Genomic DNA, 17,454 nt, shown 5'->3' with positions numbered 1-17,454 from the left:
CGCAGCCCATCCACGGCAGCCACAGCACATAATCTCCTCGGCTCAGCTCGGAACTTATCGGCTTCCTGGCAGCCATCAAGCAGCGGCTTGTGCGCGCATTCCTCCCTGACCATAATTCAGCCGGGCCCAGCTGCCCGTGTGTGCCGCCCTGTGAAGTCCGACCACTTTAGAGAGTGGTAAAGAAGCGGGGGGAAAGGGATGCTTGAGGGGCACAACCTCGGACCAAAATTGGGCCTTTCAGAATTGTTCTGCTTGGCAGTTATGACAGGGTCATAGGGTCATGGGGTGAGAAAATGAGTTTTTTTTTTTTCTTTTGGGAATGCAGAGGACCAAGCCTGTGGGACTATGTTCCTAACGAAGAGAGGGTTGTTCCAGCATTAATCAGGGAGCCACTTTTGCTATTAGATCACACAACAATCACAACCGTCCTGTTATTCGTCGATTGCCTCGAGCAGGCCCCAGTAACGTCTCCTTCATCTTAGCCCTGAGAATTTTTAAAAAAAAAGTGCCATATTCAAGGCTCTTTCAGAGTTCGGAGAATGAGACCCTTCATTGTTGCTGGTATTTGGCATATTGGGTATGCCACGGGGAGTTTGCCAGACTCTGCCGTGTGGGCAGGTTACATTCGGTAGCCTGCCAATTTGTCACTATTAGATAAGAATTTTATAAAGTGAAAGGAAGTCACTTCATTAGAGGACTTTGAATCACACTCTTAGTTTCAAAAAATTTATTTTTTTTGTTTGTTTTTGGATCATACCCGGTGGTGCTCAGTGATTCCTGGCTCTGCACTCAGGAATCACTCCTGGCAGTGCTTGAGGGACCATATGGGATGCCGGGGATCGAACCTGGGTCGACTGCGTGCCAGGTGAACACCCTACCTGCTGTACTACGGCTCTGGCACACAAGGTCTCGTCTTTGAAAAGGCGGCCAAGCTGTGGTCTCCCTGAAGCAGCTCAGCGAGGCGCTCAGCCCCAGCGGCCTGCGATCCTGAGACCAGAGAACAGACAGCGCTCGGCTTCCACAGGGACTAATCTGAGAGTGGTAACGATCACACGGCCAAGGGCAGTGTTTTCTTTCACAAGAGATGTCAGAGACTCCCTCAGGAGTGGGAGTTTTTTTACCCTTTGCCCCAAAGAGCACAGGCCTGGGAGGTAACTCAATTCGTGGTTGCTCTCGGAAACTCTCAGATTTCCTCTGAGGCTAAAAGTGCTTGTTCCAGCTTTGTTTAGATTTGTGCTTCCAGCCCGGCTTCCTGCAGTGGTCCTGACTTAGGTCCTGACTTAGATCACTCTGCAGCTTTTATTCTGCAGTCCTCTGCTTCGACCCGAGCACTCCATTTTTCATTCGCGTACCATGCAGTGAAATCATGCTGTTCCACCCGTGCTCAAGTGTGTGGCTTGGCCTGCACAGAGAGCCCAACACGGAGTCGCGAATTTGAGGCTTAGAGAGCTAATGACATTGGTGACACAGACACAGGCTCTCGTTTTATTGCTGCAAATTCATGGGGTCAAGCAGGTCTGGAGACTTGTTTTATTTCTCTGTGCTGAGAACTGAGAGTCTCTGGGTATTGTGTTTTAAGAGGGAAGTGACAGGTAGCAGGGAGAAAGTATTTCTACACATGCACTCTAGCTAGACTGAAATCTACTGAGTTGCTCAAGCTCCTGCCATTTGCTATGATTTTTTTTTTCACGTGAAACACTGACTTTTCTGTTAGGGTTGGAATGACAGTATAGCGGGTTGGGCACTTGCCTTGCAAGCTGCCGACCTGGGATTTGATCCCTGGCACCCCATACACCCACTGAGCCCAGCATGAGGGATTCCTGAGCGCAGAGCCAGGAGTTAGCCCTGCATACGGCTGAGTGCGACCCCCAAACCAAAAAAGCAAACAACCGAACTTCAAGACTGACTTTTCTAATTTCGTATTTGCAATTTTCTGTTATTTTCTTGGAAAGAGCCCCCTTGTATAACTTCTAACTTATACCCCAGTTTATACCTCTGATACCACAAGACCCTGATTCCCTCTGCTCCTAAGATGAATCTGCACTTGAGCCAAGGTGGTCTAGGCTTGGTGGTCTAGGGTACCAGACCAGGTTCTTTAGTGGGGGGACCGTGGGAGACACCACACCCACTGGTGCTCAGGGCTTACTCCTGGCTCTACACTCAGTGAGACAAGGTCTCACTCCTAGTGGGCTATGGGAAACATAAGGGATTTAAAAAAAATTTTTTTTTACCCCAGAGCAGTTCCCTTTGGCCTCACGATAGCTAAATTAAAAAATAAAATCACTCTGTCTATTGTGGACAATCAACAGAGGTGGGGCAAGAGTGAAATGATGGGGACAAAGTGAATTCGGGTTTGTGTCTGGGGAAAAAGGGAGTGGCTTGAACAAGAAGGGTGGTGGGAGAGACGGTGAGAAGTTGTTGGGTCTGGTCTGTATTTGTAGGTGGGAAGAGCAGGGTTCGCTGACGGATTTACTGAGAGTGGTAGAAGGGAAGAAAGGGGAAGCGAGGAATGCCTTGAGTGACAAGGTCTCAGGGTGCTGTTTGGAGGACGGAGGCCAGAGGAAGGGGGTGTGGTGGGGGGCTCCGCTACCCCCCCTCCCCCGGAAGGTATAGGCAGCTCTTGAATTCGCAGCCTCTCAGAGTGGAGGTAGAGGCCTGCAGATCCAGGGTGGGAGTCATCAACACGGGGGCAGCCTTCAGAACTGAGAGGACTGATGAGCTGGCGGGAGAAGAGGAGGAATGAAGGTGAGTCAGGGAGAGTCCCACACTCAACGGCCGAGGCGGGAGGAAGCGGAAGGCGAGGCACGAACGAGGAGCGGAAAGCAGGAAAACCCAGTGGGGGCCAGGATGCGAAAGTCACAGAAGGAGCCTGTTCCAAGGAGGAAGGCCAGCAAGGACAGATGCCACCAAGATGCAAAACAGGCTAAGAACAGCAAAGAGACCTGCGGGTCACACAGAGTTCAGTGGGAATGAAAAGGATAAGAAGAATTTCAGATGCTGATAGAACTGGAGCCAGACTGGAGGGTGTTAACAAGGCCCTGGAAAATTGAACACAAATAATAAATAGATGCAGAGTCATTAGGAAGAATAAATCAATACTTAAAAAAGCTACAGCAGCTGTCCTCTCAAAAACATTAGGGTTTTTTTTTTGTTGTTGTTAAATGCCATCAGATCTTCAAAATATAAATTGATCTTATATAAACTGTTCTGGATAATAGAAAAAAATAAAAGATCTTCAGTTTATTTTTATGTTATGATACCAAAATAAGATAAGGATCATTACATAAAAAATAAAAAGTATCTGTCTTATCTGTTGGATAGTCTAAAAATATTAGCAAACTGACTCTCATGAAGGAGTAGAGTTTACTCTCTGAAAGATGTTTTAATATTAAAAAATGTAGGACAGGTCCGGAGAGATAGCACAGCGGGTAAAGTGCTTGATTTGCACATGCCCAGGCAGGGATCAATCCCCAGCATCCCATATGGTCCCCCGAGCACTGCCAGGAGTAATTCCTGAGTGTAGAGCCAGGAGTGACCCCTGAACAACACTAGGTGTGACCCAAAACTTAAAAGTAAGAGGACAAAGAGGTAGGGCATTTGCCTTCCATATGGCAGACCTGGGTTTGATCCCCGGCACCTTATATGGTCCCCTGAGCCTGCCAGGAGTGATCCCTGAGCACTGCCAAGTGTAGCCCACCCCCTCCTCCCCCCCAAAAAAAAACCCACAAAGAAAGAAATGGTACTTCAGCAGAAGTACTTGTATCACTTGTCATCCCACTGATCGTCAATTTGCTCCAGCAGGCGATAAGACTATAGAAGAAACATAAATATAGAATACGGTAATTCCCCCCATTTTTGGCTTCTGGGCTATGTCCAGCAGACCAGGACCATTTCTTGCAGTTTTAAGATTTTATGTTTGGGGCTGGAGTGATCGCACAGTGAGAAGGGTGTTTGTCTTGCACACGGCAGATCCGGGTTCAATTCCCAGCATCCCATATGGTCCTCTGAGCACCGCCAGGAGTAATTCCTGAGTGCAAAGCCAGGAGTAACCCTGTGCATTGCTGGGTGTGACCCCCCCCCCCCCAAAAAAAAGATTTTATGTTCATGTTGCAGTGGACCATAGTTTGAATCCCCTGCACCAAATGATCCCCCCACCTCCCTGCAAGCACTTTCAGAAGTGACCCCCGAGCACAGAGCCAGAATAGCACTCACGCACTGCCAGACGTGGTCCAACCTGGCTGCCTACCCCAAGAACCCTGGCAAAGATATTAATATTTACTGATATGTTAAACTGACAGAACAAATACAGAAATATCAGATTTAGTACTTTTGGAGTTTCCCAAGTAGTGTTCAGGGGGCTGGGGGGGGGGGCACTCTGCAATACTCGGTCTCAGCAGTGATGGGGCTCACCCCTGGGGCTTGAGGGACCATGAGGTGCTGGACACTGAACAGGGATCCTCCGCCTCCCAGCCATATATCCTCAGGACATCTGGCGTATCTCCCTACTGAATAAATTACTTAAAAAATTGATTAAAATTTTAAATCAAATTGAAAACATGAATTTTCACGATTTAAACAGATTTTCTAGTTTAAAAAACAGCTGGGAACTGGGAACAGAAGCATTTTTTATTTCTTTACTTCTTTCCTTTTTTTGGTTTGTTTTTGAGTGCTCAAGGCTAACTCCTGGCTCTCTGCTCAGGGGATCATACACAGTGGTAAAAACCTGGGTCACGTGCAAGGCAAGTGCATTACTTCTCTGGCCCCAAGAGCATTATCTTAAAGTCAGTAAGAAGACAAAGATAGATACCATTGCTGCCCCTTCTATGTAACAACAGATAAAAAGTAGTAGGCTGGAGAGACAGAAGTAAGCCCCAAGCAACACTGGTTATGCCCAACCCCATTGTAATAGTTGTGAAAGATACAAGCAAACAATTTCATTCACTAAAAAAAAAAAAAATACTGTTACAGGAACTGGAATGACAGTACAGTGGGTAGGGCACTTGTCTGAAAAGCGACCGACCTGAGTTTGATCCCCAGTATCCCATATGGTTCCCTGAGCAAAGCCAGGAGTTATTCCTGAGTGTAGAGCCAGGAATAACCCTTGAGTACTGCTGCGTGTGGCCCCTCCCCCCCAAAAAAAAAAACAAAAAAAAGAAAGATCACATCTTCAAATAGTGAAAAAGGAGTATCAAGAGATAATACTGGATTGGAACGATATGCTGTTTATACTGAACAAGATCCATTCATTTAAGTGTTTAATCAGGTAGTACTGAGGGTTGCCTCTTTGAAAGTACGAGTATTTATCATTTGTGACATAAAACCTTTCATGAATTATAGGCCATTTCCAACTACATCACAAACCTTCAGTCTTTTTTTTTTCAAATGTAGGAGTACTGCTATTTATTCAGCCATTGATTAAATTGACTGAATTGGGCATGAATGCCACATTACTTTAAAAAAAATTTTTTTTAATTGAACATCCATGAGATAGACCATTACAAAGCTATTCATGATTGGGTTTCAGTCATACAATGATCCAAATTCATCCCCCACCAGTGTACATTTTCTACCACAAACATCCCATTTCCCGCCCACCATCCCCCAAAACTGCACCCTCCTTCTATGGGAAGCACTTTCCTTCTTGCTTGCTGGCTCTCTCTCTCAATCTCTCTCTCTCTCTCTCTCTCTCTCTCTCTCTCTCTCTCTCTCTCTCTCCTTTTCCTTTTGTGCATTATGGTTTGCAATACAGACAAACCTTAAGTCTCTCTGGGGTGCCTATCACAGAACTTTCCTTAAGGACGATCCTAAACAAAAGACTGCTAGATTATGTACTATTCGGTTTTTAAAAATTATAATTTTTCCCCCAGTCTTTTGCTGCTGTGGGATGACAAGGTTTCACACATACTTGGCGGTGACACTGAGCATCCGCGGAGTGTCAGGTGTATCACAGACTGCACGCTGGGCTGTGGCCTCAGCATCAGAAGTGCTGCAGTGTTTGACAGGTGTGGGGCAGTGCTGGAGATCACACTCAAGGTCCCACACTTGCCAGGAAAGAACTCTGCCACGGACCTATCCCTAAGCTCCTCTTTCTTATTCTTCTTATCCGATATTTTAGAAAAAAAATTGGGGGTCTCTACAGCATTGCTGTGGGTCCAGGTGCAGCTCCAGGTTGTGTACAGGGAGGCAGAGAACGTGGTGCTGGGGCTCGGCCTGGAGGCCTCAGGCTGTCGCCCTTGAGCTTGCTCCCTGCCTCCATTCTTCCATGTCACTCTCAAGGCCCACCCCTTGTTTCCTATCAATGTTTCATATCAATGCTAAGCTTTTCAAATGATCTCGGTATTATGAGCAGAATTCTTGAAATTGTATATTTGCTCACAGAGGCACCTGATCTAGTATTAGAGATCTGGGCTCGGAAAGAGCTAAGGGCTAAAGCATCTGCCTTGTGTGCAGCCAGCCCACTCTGGTCCCCAGCGCCACATGGGCCCCAAAGCACTTCGGGGCGCAGCCTCTCCTCATGGGTGTGGCCCTGGCATCACCACAGAGCCCTGGAAGTGTCTTGTCCTCATGGTTGAGGATTGCCAGGAGGAGTCTCCATGCCCTCCTGAGCAGCCTCTACCCAACAGAACAGAAGCCAAAATAAAGATCAATCATAGGCGTCACTTATCCATAAGATCAATCTTATGCAGCACAGAAGAAAATCAAACAAATCTTTTTATTTCCTTCCCACAGTGGTGTTTCTGTCTAATCCCATTTTACTCTGAACTGGAGGGTTAAGGCAAGAATTAGAGATAAGAAATTAAGTTCCAGAAAGGAAATACTTTTTTTTCTTTTTTGGGTTATACCGCGCTATGCTCAGGAGTTACTCCTGGCTCTGCACTCAGGAATTACTCCCGGTGGTGCTGGGGAGACCATATAGGATGCCGGGAATTGAACCCGGGTTGGCCAAGTGCAAGGCAAACGCCTTCCACACTGTACTATCACTCTGGCCCCCAGAGAAGAAAATCTTTAAGCTCACAAAGCAGGTAGATAAGATATGAGAACAGAAATCAATTACCTTTACAAGAAACAATTTGGCTTCAAGCTGTCTAAGGACTGACTCTCCACTTTCATTATTTGGTAAGTTACTGCTGCTCAATTAAGGTTTCCAACTTCTAGAATTACTATGAACCACAGGGATAATACGGCAGGCAGGGGGTTTGCCTAGCATGTGGCCGACCCAGGTTCAATCTCGAGCTCCCATATGATCCCTGAGCAGAGTTAGGAGGTAAGCCTGAGCAGAGTTGGGATGGCCTCAAAGCAAATACAAAACTGCCCCCCCCCAAAAAAAAACAACAAAAAATTACTAGAGAGAGAAGCATTATTTAAGTCAAACAAAACAATCTAATGAGTTTGTGGCATTTGACATTTTCTCTCCCCTTCTTTTTTCAACTGGGTCTTGTTTGTCCTGACAAAGTTCTTTCTTTGCAGCCGACAACCTGGTGGTGCTCTGGCTGTGCCTCACCCAGAGCTGAGACCACCAGGGGTCAGGGGTTGAGACTGAGTTTCCTGCACATACAGTTTGCACTCCCGTCTCCTCAGCTATCTCTAAAGGCCCTCCCGTTGATCGTCGATTTGCTCAAGCGGGCCCAGTAACGTCTCCATTGGAGACTTTGTTGTTACTGTGTTTGGCATATCGAATACGTCACGGGGAGCTTGCCGGGCTCTCCGAATATCTATCTCTAACAAAGCACTTTTAAGCAGCAGCTCAACTTTACGGTACAACAGGCACTGACACCAAATCTAAGAAGCATTCCAAGGCGGGAGCCACACTACAGCAGGGAGGGCATTTGCCTGGCACGCGACAGACCTGGGTTCAATCCGTGGCATCGCATAGGGTCCCCTGGGCACTGCCAGGAGTGATTCCTGAGTGCAGAGCCAGGAGTAAACCCTGCGCATTACTGGGTGTGGCCCAAAAGTAAAGAAAGAAAGAAACAACAAAAAACCACACTCCTACACCCAATGTCGCAGTCCGTGCCTCCTTGTCTCCGCCTAGGTGCTGACAACGTGATCTCGTCCAGTCTTTCGTCTGTCCTTCTCACAGCCATGAATCCTGGGTGTCTTTCTATAATTAGGTCCTCCTCTTGTCCTTCAGAGAAGCCGGGGGTTCTATGTCTCCCTTTCCTGGTGGGAGGGAGGGGCTCCCAAGCGCCTGTCCAGATGGTTCTCTGATTTAAAGTGAGGGGATCCATGGTGGTGGAAAATGGGCACTGGTGGAGGGACGGGTATTTGATCATTGTATAATTGAAACCCAAGCACAAAAATTTGTAAGTCTACAACTGTACCTCATGGTGTTTCACTAATAAAAATTAATAAAAAACAAAAAGTGAGGGCCTGAAAAGCTGGTGCGGCTTCAGTCCTGAGGTGCTGGGATTTTACTCAGGTGACCCCAACAGGATTTAGGGACTCTGAGGGCTGCAACTGGTATTGTGCAAGGGATTATTGTGTGCTGGGGACTGAACTGGGGTCGTCTGCGTGCAAGGTGTGTGAGTTCACCCCTGTACTATCTCTGGTTCCACGCAGTCTCCCTTTAACGAGTCACATTGGCTGAACTCCAGGTTTCCCTTCCCAACCAGCCTCGGATGTGTAATATCACCACCAGCCCAACCCCCTCCGGAGGGGTCTCACTCTCCTGAGCCAGCCCAGAGTTCCTATAGACGCCATGCTGCTGTCTGTCCTTCTCTTTAGCCATCGGGACAGAGTGAGAAAACCCAGACAGCAGGTATGCAGCAAGGGGGCAATCAGGACACTTCTTGGACTGTTTGCCAATACCAGTTTCTAGTTCTGAGAGAGAAAGATACTCACCACCTGACCATCAGTCCATGTTCCATGAAGTTTTTCAGGTTGGGAAGGGTTTGTCTCAAGTCTGGAGTGCCTAATCCATGTTGATATCTTAACTGCAAAGGTGGAAAAATGGAATTAAAAGACATTCTGGCAGGCACTTATGAAATATGATTCATTAAAAAAATCTTTAAAAGATGACTAAGTCAACATCGCAAGCCACACTTTTGGGGTGCTATTTAAAACACTATTGCTATTTGAATAGAGAGAATACAGCCATTAGGGAGCGTGTCTTGCACATGACTGACCCTGCTTCAATTCCTGCTACATAGTCCCCTCTGTGTTGTTAGGAGTGATCCCTGAGCATGAAGCCAGGAGTAAGCTCTGAGCACAGCTGGGTGTGGCCCCCAAACCAAACCAAACCAAACCAGGGGCCTGGGCAATAGTACAGCGGGTAGGGCATTTGCCTTGCATACAGCCAATCCAGGTTCTATCTCTGGCATCCCCTTTGGTCCCCTGAAAACTACCAGGAATAATCTGAGTATAACCCCCAACCACTCCCCCTTCCAAAAAACAAACAGAAAACAACCCAAAAAACCAAACCAGAAAATCACTCACACACAAAAAATCAAAGTACGTCGTTTTCTTGGTCACTCCTGGCTGTGTGTGCTTGGTGCCATGGGGCACTTGCAAAGCAGGTACTCAACCCTTTAAACTATCTCCCTGGCCCTATACTGAGCTTTTAAAGGAAAAATGTTAAAATCTAATCGGTTCTCTTGCATAGTCATTTTATACACCTAAGGTAAGGCATAAAAATGCTAAGAACAAGAAACATAGAATCCTAAAGCTGAAAGGTATCTTGAACATCATTTAAACCAATGCTTTCTTTTTACAGATGGGGAAACTGAAGCCCTGAATGGGAAAGGAAATTTTCCAGACAACAGACAACATGTTTCAACGGGACGGATATTAGCCAGACACCCCGATTCACAACCATGTGCGTTACTCTACCATCTAGCCCAAAATCCGAGAGGAAAACTGGTAAGAACAAACTTGAGAAGATGGAGGGGGGAAAAATGTTCTTTCCCTTTTTTTTCAAAGCTAGCTTGTGACCTAAAATCACCCCCTAGATTTGCTGACCTTGAATTATAAGATCTACTCCTATATTAAATGACATCATTTTGTGTACTCATATTAAAGCATTTTCCCCTACATTGATAGAAGCAAAATGGCTGATAGCCCAATATGGCATTCCTGAATTCATTGTTTCAATAAAAAAGTGAAATTGTTTACACATGGCACGGAAATTTCACCTGTGATTCATACTGAAAAATATTAAATATTGAAAAAAAAGAACCCATACTGAAATAACACTCAGCTACGTGTCCCTGAGCCAGCAGTCAATTCCCTGCCCCCAGGGTCTACAATGGAAGTGGGGTTGAATTCTTTTCAGAGACCATGATGAAAATTTCACTCCAAGTCTGATTTCAACCAAAAAAAGGGAAAAATATGGGAATTTTAAGCCTCCACCCAGGTTTTAACTCTTTATTTGCTTCATAGGACAATTATCTTTTTTTTTTAACAATTACTTTTATTAGAGAATATAAGGACATTATAGTGAAAAGACATTTGAGAAGTCATATTTTCTGACCTCCTTTTACAAATGAAGAAACCAGGGTGTTCAGTAAGGCAAGCGGTTGCCCACTGGCACAGAGCTGATAAGGGACAGAGCCAAGGCTCTGTCTTCAAACTAACTTCAAACTAACTGGAAAGCCTCAAACTAACTTCAAACTAACGTGGTGTCAAAGTGATAATACAGCAGGTAAGGCCTTCATGCAGCTGACCTGGGTTCAATCCCTGGCACCCCATAAAGTCCCTGGAGCCCTGCCAGGCAGGCCTGAGTGCAAGCCCTGAGCACTGTCGGGTGTGATCAAAACAAACAAACCTCCAGGCCTCCCATCACCCCCCACTCCAAATTTGTCTTTAATGTGATCCTCTTAATTTGAACATACAGGACGAAAAAAAATTCACATGGTCGGGGGTGTGGCTCAGTGGTTGAGGACTTGCTGTGCAGGTAGGTGTGAGGCTCTGGGTTCTGTACCACACACGTACAAGCCCCCTGCCCATATGTATGTGTTTAATAAAATACACATGCTCTTAAAAAGTTTGTTACTGTACATCTTACAACGAAAAAGCCACAGTTTCTTGTACTTTAATTGCTGTTTCTTTATCTTCCTATTTCTAAATAAGCTGATATTAACATTTCTTATTCTTTTGAGTACCAGTTTGAGATATCTTCCCCTGTGATCTTACCATCAGAATTTGACTTTCTTAAATTACTCTTCTTTTACACAAACATCTTATCTCCTCGTATATACAGATTATCAACTTACTTTTAATTAAACCACGAGGTTTTGATTCTCTAATCTCAATATGCTTCTCATTCTCAATATTGAATATAAAAATTTAAAATAAAATCTGTATTATTTACCTCATTATAGGTGCAAAAGTAGTTTTACTCTTCCATCCTGTAATACACTACTCCTTTCTGCCATTCCTGAAGTGATAACTGCATTTTTCTCACTTGTTGAGTGCCGATAGCTTGCCAATAGTATTGAGCATAGTTATCTATCATTAGATCTACCCACAAATGGGACAAAATTTGAAAATCTTTTTCAATCTGAAAATATTGCTTAAATTTATTAGATAACCTATCAAACGCATTTCCCCTTTGGAAATATATTTCCTGCAGTCCCTCTCTCTGGCCAATTACAACTGTATTCTCTCTAGACCGTGTCTTCCTAGAATTTTCCTTAACCATCATCCTAGAAGTTTTGCTTCATATCTCTTCTGGGTTGAAGATACTCCTGTTCTCTGTATTTCAAGATTTCTTTTTTGATTTTTGATTATTTCCTACCTTGGCAGAGTATATAAACAGTATTTTGAGAAATAGGTACATAGGTAGTATCTTTTTCTTTTGATATTTTGAATATTTAAGGACATTTTTATTCAACTCATACATCTGAATGATAGTCTGCCTAGGTATATAATTCAAGACTGAACAAAATTTTCATTCATAATTTCTAAATTATTGCTGCTAAGTCTTCAGATATGGCTTTACTTGGGGAATTAGTCTCATCACCCTAATTCTGGATATCTCTAAAATATCAATATCACTGCTGGGGCTGCTTTCCAGAGAGACCCCTCTGCTCTTCTGCCTGCTGAGATAATGATTCCATTCTGGGAGCTAAGTGGGAAAAAGCATCAGGGAGTTGCTGAGTTGGTCTGAGGACTCTCTCAGGACCCCCTTGTGTTCATTAAGGCTTACGTGTCCAAGTATACCAGGCAGATAAGAGCTTTTTATTGAATTTTTTTTCTCAAAGTAAACATCCAGTTTCCCACTGCAGGGGTAACTGCTTAGCTATGCGGCGGGGGGTGGGGGGTGGAGGGTGTTAGGGGGTGGGGGGAGGAGAAAAGGAAACTGGTTATCTTTTCTCTTTCTGAAAACTTTCAATGTACCCTCCCACTTTTAGACTCATTCCTTATCCTACATTCTAGGAAGGTATTTGGTACATCTAATATCCTAAGTTCTTCTGGAGTTCCAGGCCTTCAATTGCATTGCTTCCATAAGGGCCTGGGCTATAGTTTCATCCATACTATGAATTCAATGACTTCCTTGTGTTTTCCTACAAGGCTATCAATTCAATCACCTGCTCTTGTCTCTTTGATTAATCCTTGTGAGTTCACAATTTTTATCTTTAGCAGTAGCATGTCTTTAGGTATGTGATATGTAAATTTATTCATTTTTAAAAATTATAAAGTACCCTAATATATGTTACATGCATTACATATCTGCGTGTATGTATTTATATATATGTTTATGATTATTAACACTGGCTAACGACCTTCTTTTGCAAAGCGCTTACCACTCTGGCACAGAGCTCCTCCCCAACCCCAAGTCTCTCTCTAGGCAGCCAATATGGAGTCACATCCTATTCTCAAAGAGCAACGTAAGTTCCATTTCCTGAAGGAAACGTTCTCATTATTCCAGGATGAGAAGGCATTATATTCCTCTTCCTACATCCTTTTCTACACCACCTTTTAGTTTGCTCTCATGGGAAGTTTAAACTACTGAAGAAATACTGACAAATAAGAGTTAATTAGCAAATTCAACCAATGTAGTAGGGAAGGGAATGAGAAGCCTCCTGACCCTGTGAAATGACCTCAGTTGCACACAGGCCGATTACCAGCATGGTGGCGAACTTACTAGCTGCTTGACTTGGGTAAGTTACTTCATTTCTGAGTCGGTTTTCTCACTTTTAAAATGAAAGATTTATCGGCCTTGCCAAGTTCCAATATTTAAATAAGGTAGATTATAGAGAAGGACTTGGGCCCCCCATGAGCAGGGCTGGAGCGATAGCAGAGCAGGTAGGGCGTTTGCCTTGCATGCGGCCGACAAGGTCGACCTGAGTTCATTCCTCCATCCCTCTCAGAGAGCCTGGCAAGCTACCGAGAGTATCTCACCTGCAGGGCAGAGCCTGGAAAGCTCCCTGTGACATATTCAATATGCCAAACATAGTAACAAGTGTCACAATGTTACTGGGCAAATCGATGAACAATGGAAGGACAGTGACAGTGACAGATTATATAGAGTACTCCAAATAGTACCAAGTAGTGCTCAAAACACTCTATCACTACTCTCACCATCCAAGCAGTGCTCAAAACACTCCATTACTATTTTCACCATCCATGTGTTTTCTGTTATCATTCTCATAGCACCTAGCACAAGTATGGCACACTGTGGTGTTCAGTACTGGCTTTGAGAAAGAGATCAAAGAAGGAAGTAAAAAAGAGTTTAAATCTAAGGGAAAATCTTAAATAAATAGTTCACATTTAAAAAAAAATGTTAGTTTTTTACTAATTTGTCAAGCTTCTGATAGCAGGCACTAAGGTAGAAAGGCAGCAAGAAGCACATACAAATGTCCGTCTCTAGACACACTTACACAGTGACATGGAGCGACTGATACAGGATGAGGAATCATTCCTGGCGACAGACCCCGCTCAGCTGTGTTGCCATGGAGAAAGTCCCTCCCTCCTTGAAATAGTCAAATCATTTTCAAACTTTTTAGCTCTAAGTTCTTTGGTTTGGGTGGGAGAGATAGTACAACAGATGAGGCGCTTGCCTGGCATAAGGACAACCGACAACCAAGGGTCAGCCCCTGGTACAACATACGGTCCCCCAAGCACCACCAGGAGTGACTCCTGAGGATTGCTGGATGTGAGGCCAAACCAAAACCAACAAACAAAACATAGGGTAAGACTGTAATTGGAGGAGGTGGTGGAGTACAAGTGGGGGGCCAAGTTGCAGTTCCCATTTTGTAGCTTAAACTCCCCTGGAGGCCGGAGGCTAGCTCGGCGTTAAGACGTATGGGTTATCTCCAGCACACCACACAAGCACTGCAACCAACTGCGCCATCATCCTAGCATTAAAGGGGAAAAATTAAAAAAAAAAATCTACTATGCAATAGACCATCTCGAGAAGTCTGTCAAAGTTCTGCTGAGTCCTAACAGCTCTGAAAATTATGGTGGACTCTGCATATGAGGATTTTGACATAAATATATGGCTAGGGTGACAAGATGTTTACAATCTTGAGTGAGGAAGGCACATTAGTACATATCTTCACCCCTGCACTATCTCTCTGGCCTGGCCCTTAAGTCAAAGCTAACTCCCTGATAAGGTATTAGTAAAAATAGGAAGGAGAGAAGATAGGAGGCCAAGGAGGAAAGGACAAGGATGGGGAAAGGTGGGAGAGGGCTAGAGTTACTTAAGCTCTGATTGGTCCCAGAGTCAACAATATTTAACGACATTTACTTAAGTTCCACTAAGCACTCTGAGGCAGTTCTGTCTCTGGCATGACAGTCCTGTTCTCACCATGTGCGTTACCATGGGCAAGTTACAAACCAATCTGTGCCTCCTCTATAAAGCAGGTCCAACGATAGTTGTCTCGTAAAGTTGTTGTAAGAGATCAATTGGGATTTTTATAGAGAATTGAAACTTCCTTGGCCTGACTTTTAGAGGTTATTTAACAAAAAAACCATTGAGGGCCTAGAGTTGTAAGCTCAGGAGTTCAGATGGTCTCTTGCTTGTCTAGAGGAAGACTGAAGAATGAATGTCAGGAAAACAACTCCAGAGGCAGCTGTGAGGCCTAACTTGAAAGACTGAGGCCCTCTTTAAGAAATCTTGCTTGTACATTCCATTAAAATCTGCCCTCTCCCACCTACTATCAACACCGCACACCTCCCTAAATACAGTTCCTTCTGCTCTCACTTCTGTGGGCGAAAGGCAGATGCCAAGAAACCCAGGCAATAAAATATTGCTTTGGGTCTGTCTAACTGCTTCAAATTAGTCTCTGAAATAAACACCTTTTGTAATAACTTCCTACTGCACCACCACCCAAAGAGTCTAAGCATTTTTTAAGTGGAATTTTGGTTTCAATTAGCTAGAATTTCAGCTTTACTGATTGGTTTGGAACTCCATGGAAGAAATTAAATTTTTGTGCACATCTATGGTAGGCGGGAAGGTGGAAACTACGCATTGATGACAAATTAGATGGGAAGTGGAAAGAAGTTCCCTGGAAAAATGAACAAATGCTATTGTCTATTGGCAAAAGAAAATTCCTATACTAAAATAACCGGGAAGATCTGGCTTTATAGTTATAGAAACAAGCAAATAGAAAGACAACCAGGACAAAGCATACATTTAGACCACAGCCGATTACAATACTGTCAGTTCCATCTTGCTTCCCTCTCCCATAGCTTTTTCCCCAATATCACCTGGTTTCATCCCCAATCGCTCCATTACTGAAGGCACTAGAACTTTTACCACATAAGGAGGATCAATTATGATCTGAGTGCTCTTGTAGTTGAAATTCATAATTCACACACATTGATAAATGATGCTCCCTGACTTCAGAAGGCCATTTGCAGCTCTGGAGATCATATTAATAACATGATCAACTTTCTGAGAAATAAATGTGGAGTTCTTATACTCAGTAAACAGCCTTATATTGAGTCTTTAAGAGGCCTAATTTAAAAATTATTCATTATGTTTTTATTCTTTAAGCATTTTTATCCCACATACAGGAAAGATTGTGGGGTTCAGGATTCATATTGTCAGGAGAAATTCAGTGTAGACAATACACACACACACACAGTCACACACACAAATACACACCCTTTTAAATGATATTCATCTACACAAGGCCACTTATTGCATGGTTTATTAGTTCCATATGGGGCTGAGCTACGTTGCATGATATGTTTGATATAAACCGTCTGTTACCATGAGGGAATGTGGATTAATACAATGCTTCAACAAAAATTACTTGAAAGATCAACACTTTCATGATGAGATTACAATGAAATTGACTATAAAGAGAAGTGGTCTAGAGAAATAGGGGATTCAGGGCAGAACCAACTCAAGCAATTAAAAATGCACATATCCATCAAAGGCTGAATTTTACTGTTTTGACTTTCATAGTGACGAAACATTCTATAGGACTAGTAAGAAATATATTTACTCATTTTTAAATGTTACAGTTTCACCGATTCGAAAAGAATGAATTTAATAAAATGTAAAGGTAAAACCTGCCTTCTTGGAAGAAAACATAGCTCTTTCAAAGATGTGGAAAAGCTACTTCAAGCATATTTAATATGAACAATAATATTGTTTCTTACAGAGAGCCATTGCAATATATACCTCTAAGGAAAAATATAAAAACCTGATTATGGGCCTCTGGTTGCAGGAACAACCTAAGTACTTTTCCATCCTCATCTATAAACCATGCCAGTTCTTTTCAAAAATAGATGTTATAATGTAAACACTGGGCCCAGCTAGGGCCTACCATTCTACGATTTGGAAAAGCCCAAACGTCAAGACTAACAACTCTTAAATCTAAGAAATGAAGGTTTCTTCCGCCCAGGCATCCCACTGCCTCTATCCTCGGGAGACTCTTTCTAGAGCTGAAGAGCTTTGCTCCTCCTCCAAGGACAGGGAAAGGACAGTGCCTGAAAGTGGAAAATGATGAATATAGGGTCTATTCTAAAATTCACTGACTTCAAAAATCACAGGTTCTCTTCTTTCAATCACAAGTTGCTTTGCTGTATCTATAAGACATGGGTTACATTTAAACAAAACTTATTATAAAATCTATGAGATTGGGGCTGGAGTGATAGCACAGCAGGTAGGGTGTTTGCCTTGCACGCAGCCAAGATGACCAACACAGGTTCGATTCCCAGCACCCCATATGGTCCCCTGAGCACCACCAGGAGCAATTCCTGAGTGCATGAGCCAGGAGTAACCCCTGAGCATCGCCGGGTGTGACCCAAAAAGCAAAAAAAAAAAAAAAAAAAATCTATGAGATTAAGAATGTTTCTTGCTACCAATTCAAAAGAACTGTGAGAGGATCAGTACAGCAGCTGGCAAGTGAACAAGCAAAGCAGAACTGGACATCAGTCAAAGGCAAGTCAATTGCTTTTAATTAGTGATCGGAAAGTAGCGGTTATGTTCCTGGATGCTACAGGCTATACCTAAGACAAGCTCGTAAACCAACCCTAAGAACAGGTATTCATGTTATT

General features: G+C 43.7%; 1 protein-coding gene across 2 annotated transcripts in view; it reads right to left on the bottom strand.

Annotated features, from left to right (window-relative positions):
• Nucleotides 1-17,454, bottom strand: part of UVRAG (UV radiation resistance associated) — a 311,864-nt gene that overhangs the window by 22,746 nt on the left and 271,664 nt on the right. For both annotated transcript variants that reach the window (XM_056116060.1, XM_056116061.1), the window contains one exon: nucleotides 8,842-8,933. In XM_056116060.1, the coding sequence (XP_055972035.1) occupies nucleotides 8,842-8,933 (92 nt within the window). The remainder of the gene's footprint in view (nucleotides 1-8,841; nucleotides 8,934-17,454) is intronic.

The sequence above is a fragment of the Sorex fumeus genome, unplaced genomic scaffold (genome assembly GCF_029834395.1).
Source record: "Sorex fumeus unplaced genomic scaffold, SorFum_2.1 ptg000030l, whole genome shotgun sequence".
NCBI lineage: Eukaryota > Metazoa > Chordata > Mammalia > Eulipotyphla > Soricidae > Sorex > Sorex fumeus.
The sequence above is the reverse complement of the archived record's forward strand: the minus strand, read 5'-3'. Positions and strand labels throughout refer to the sequence as shown.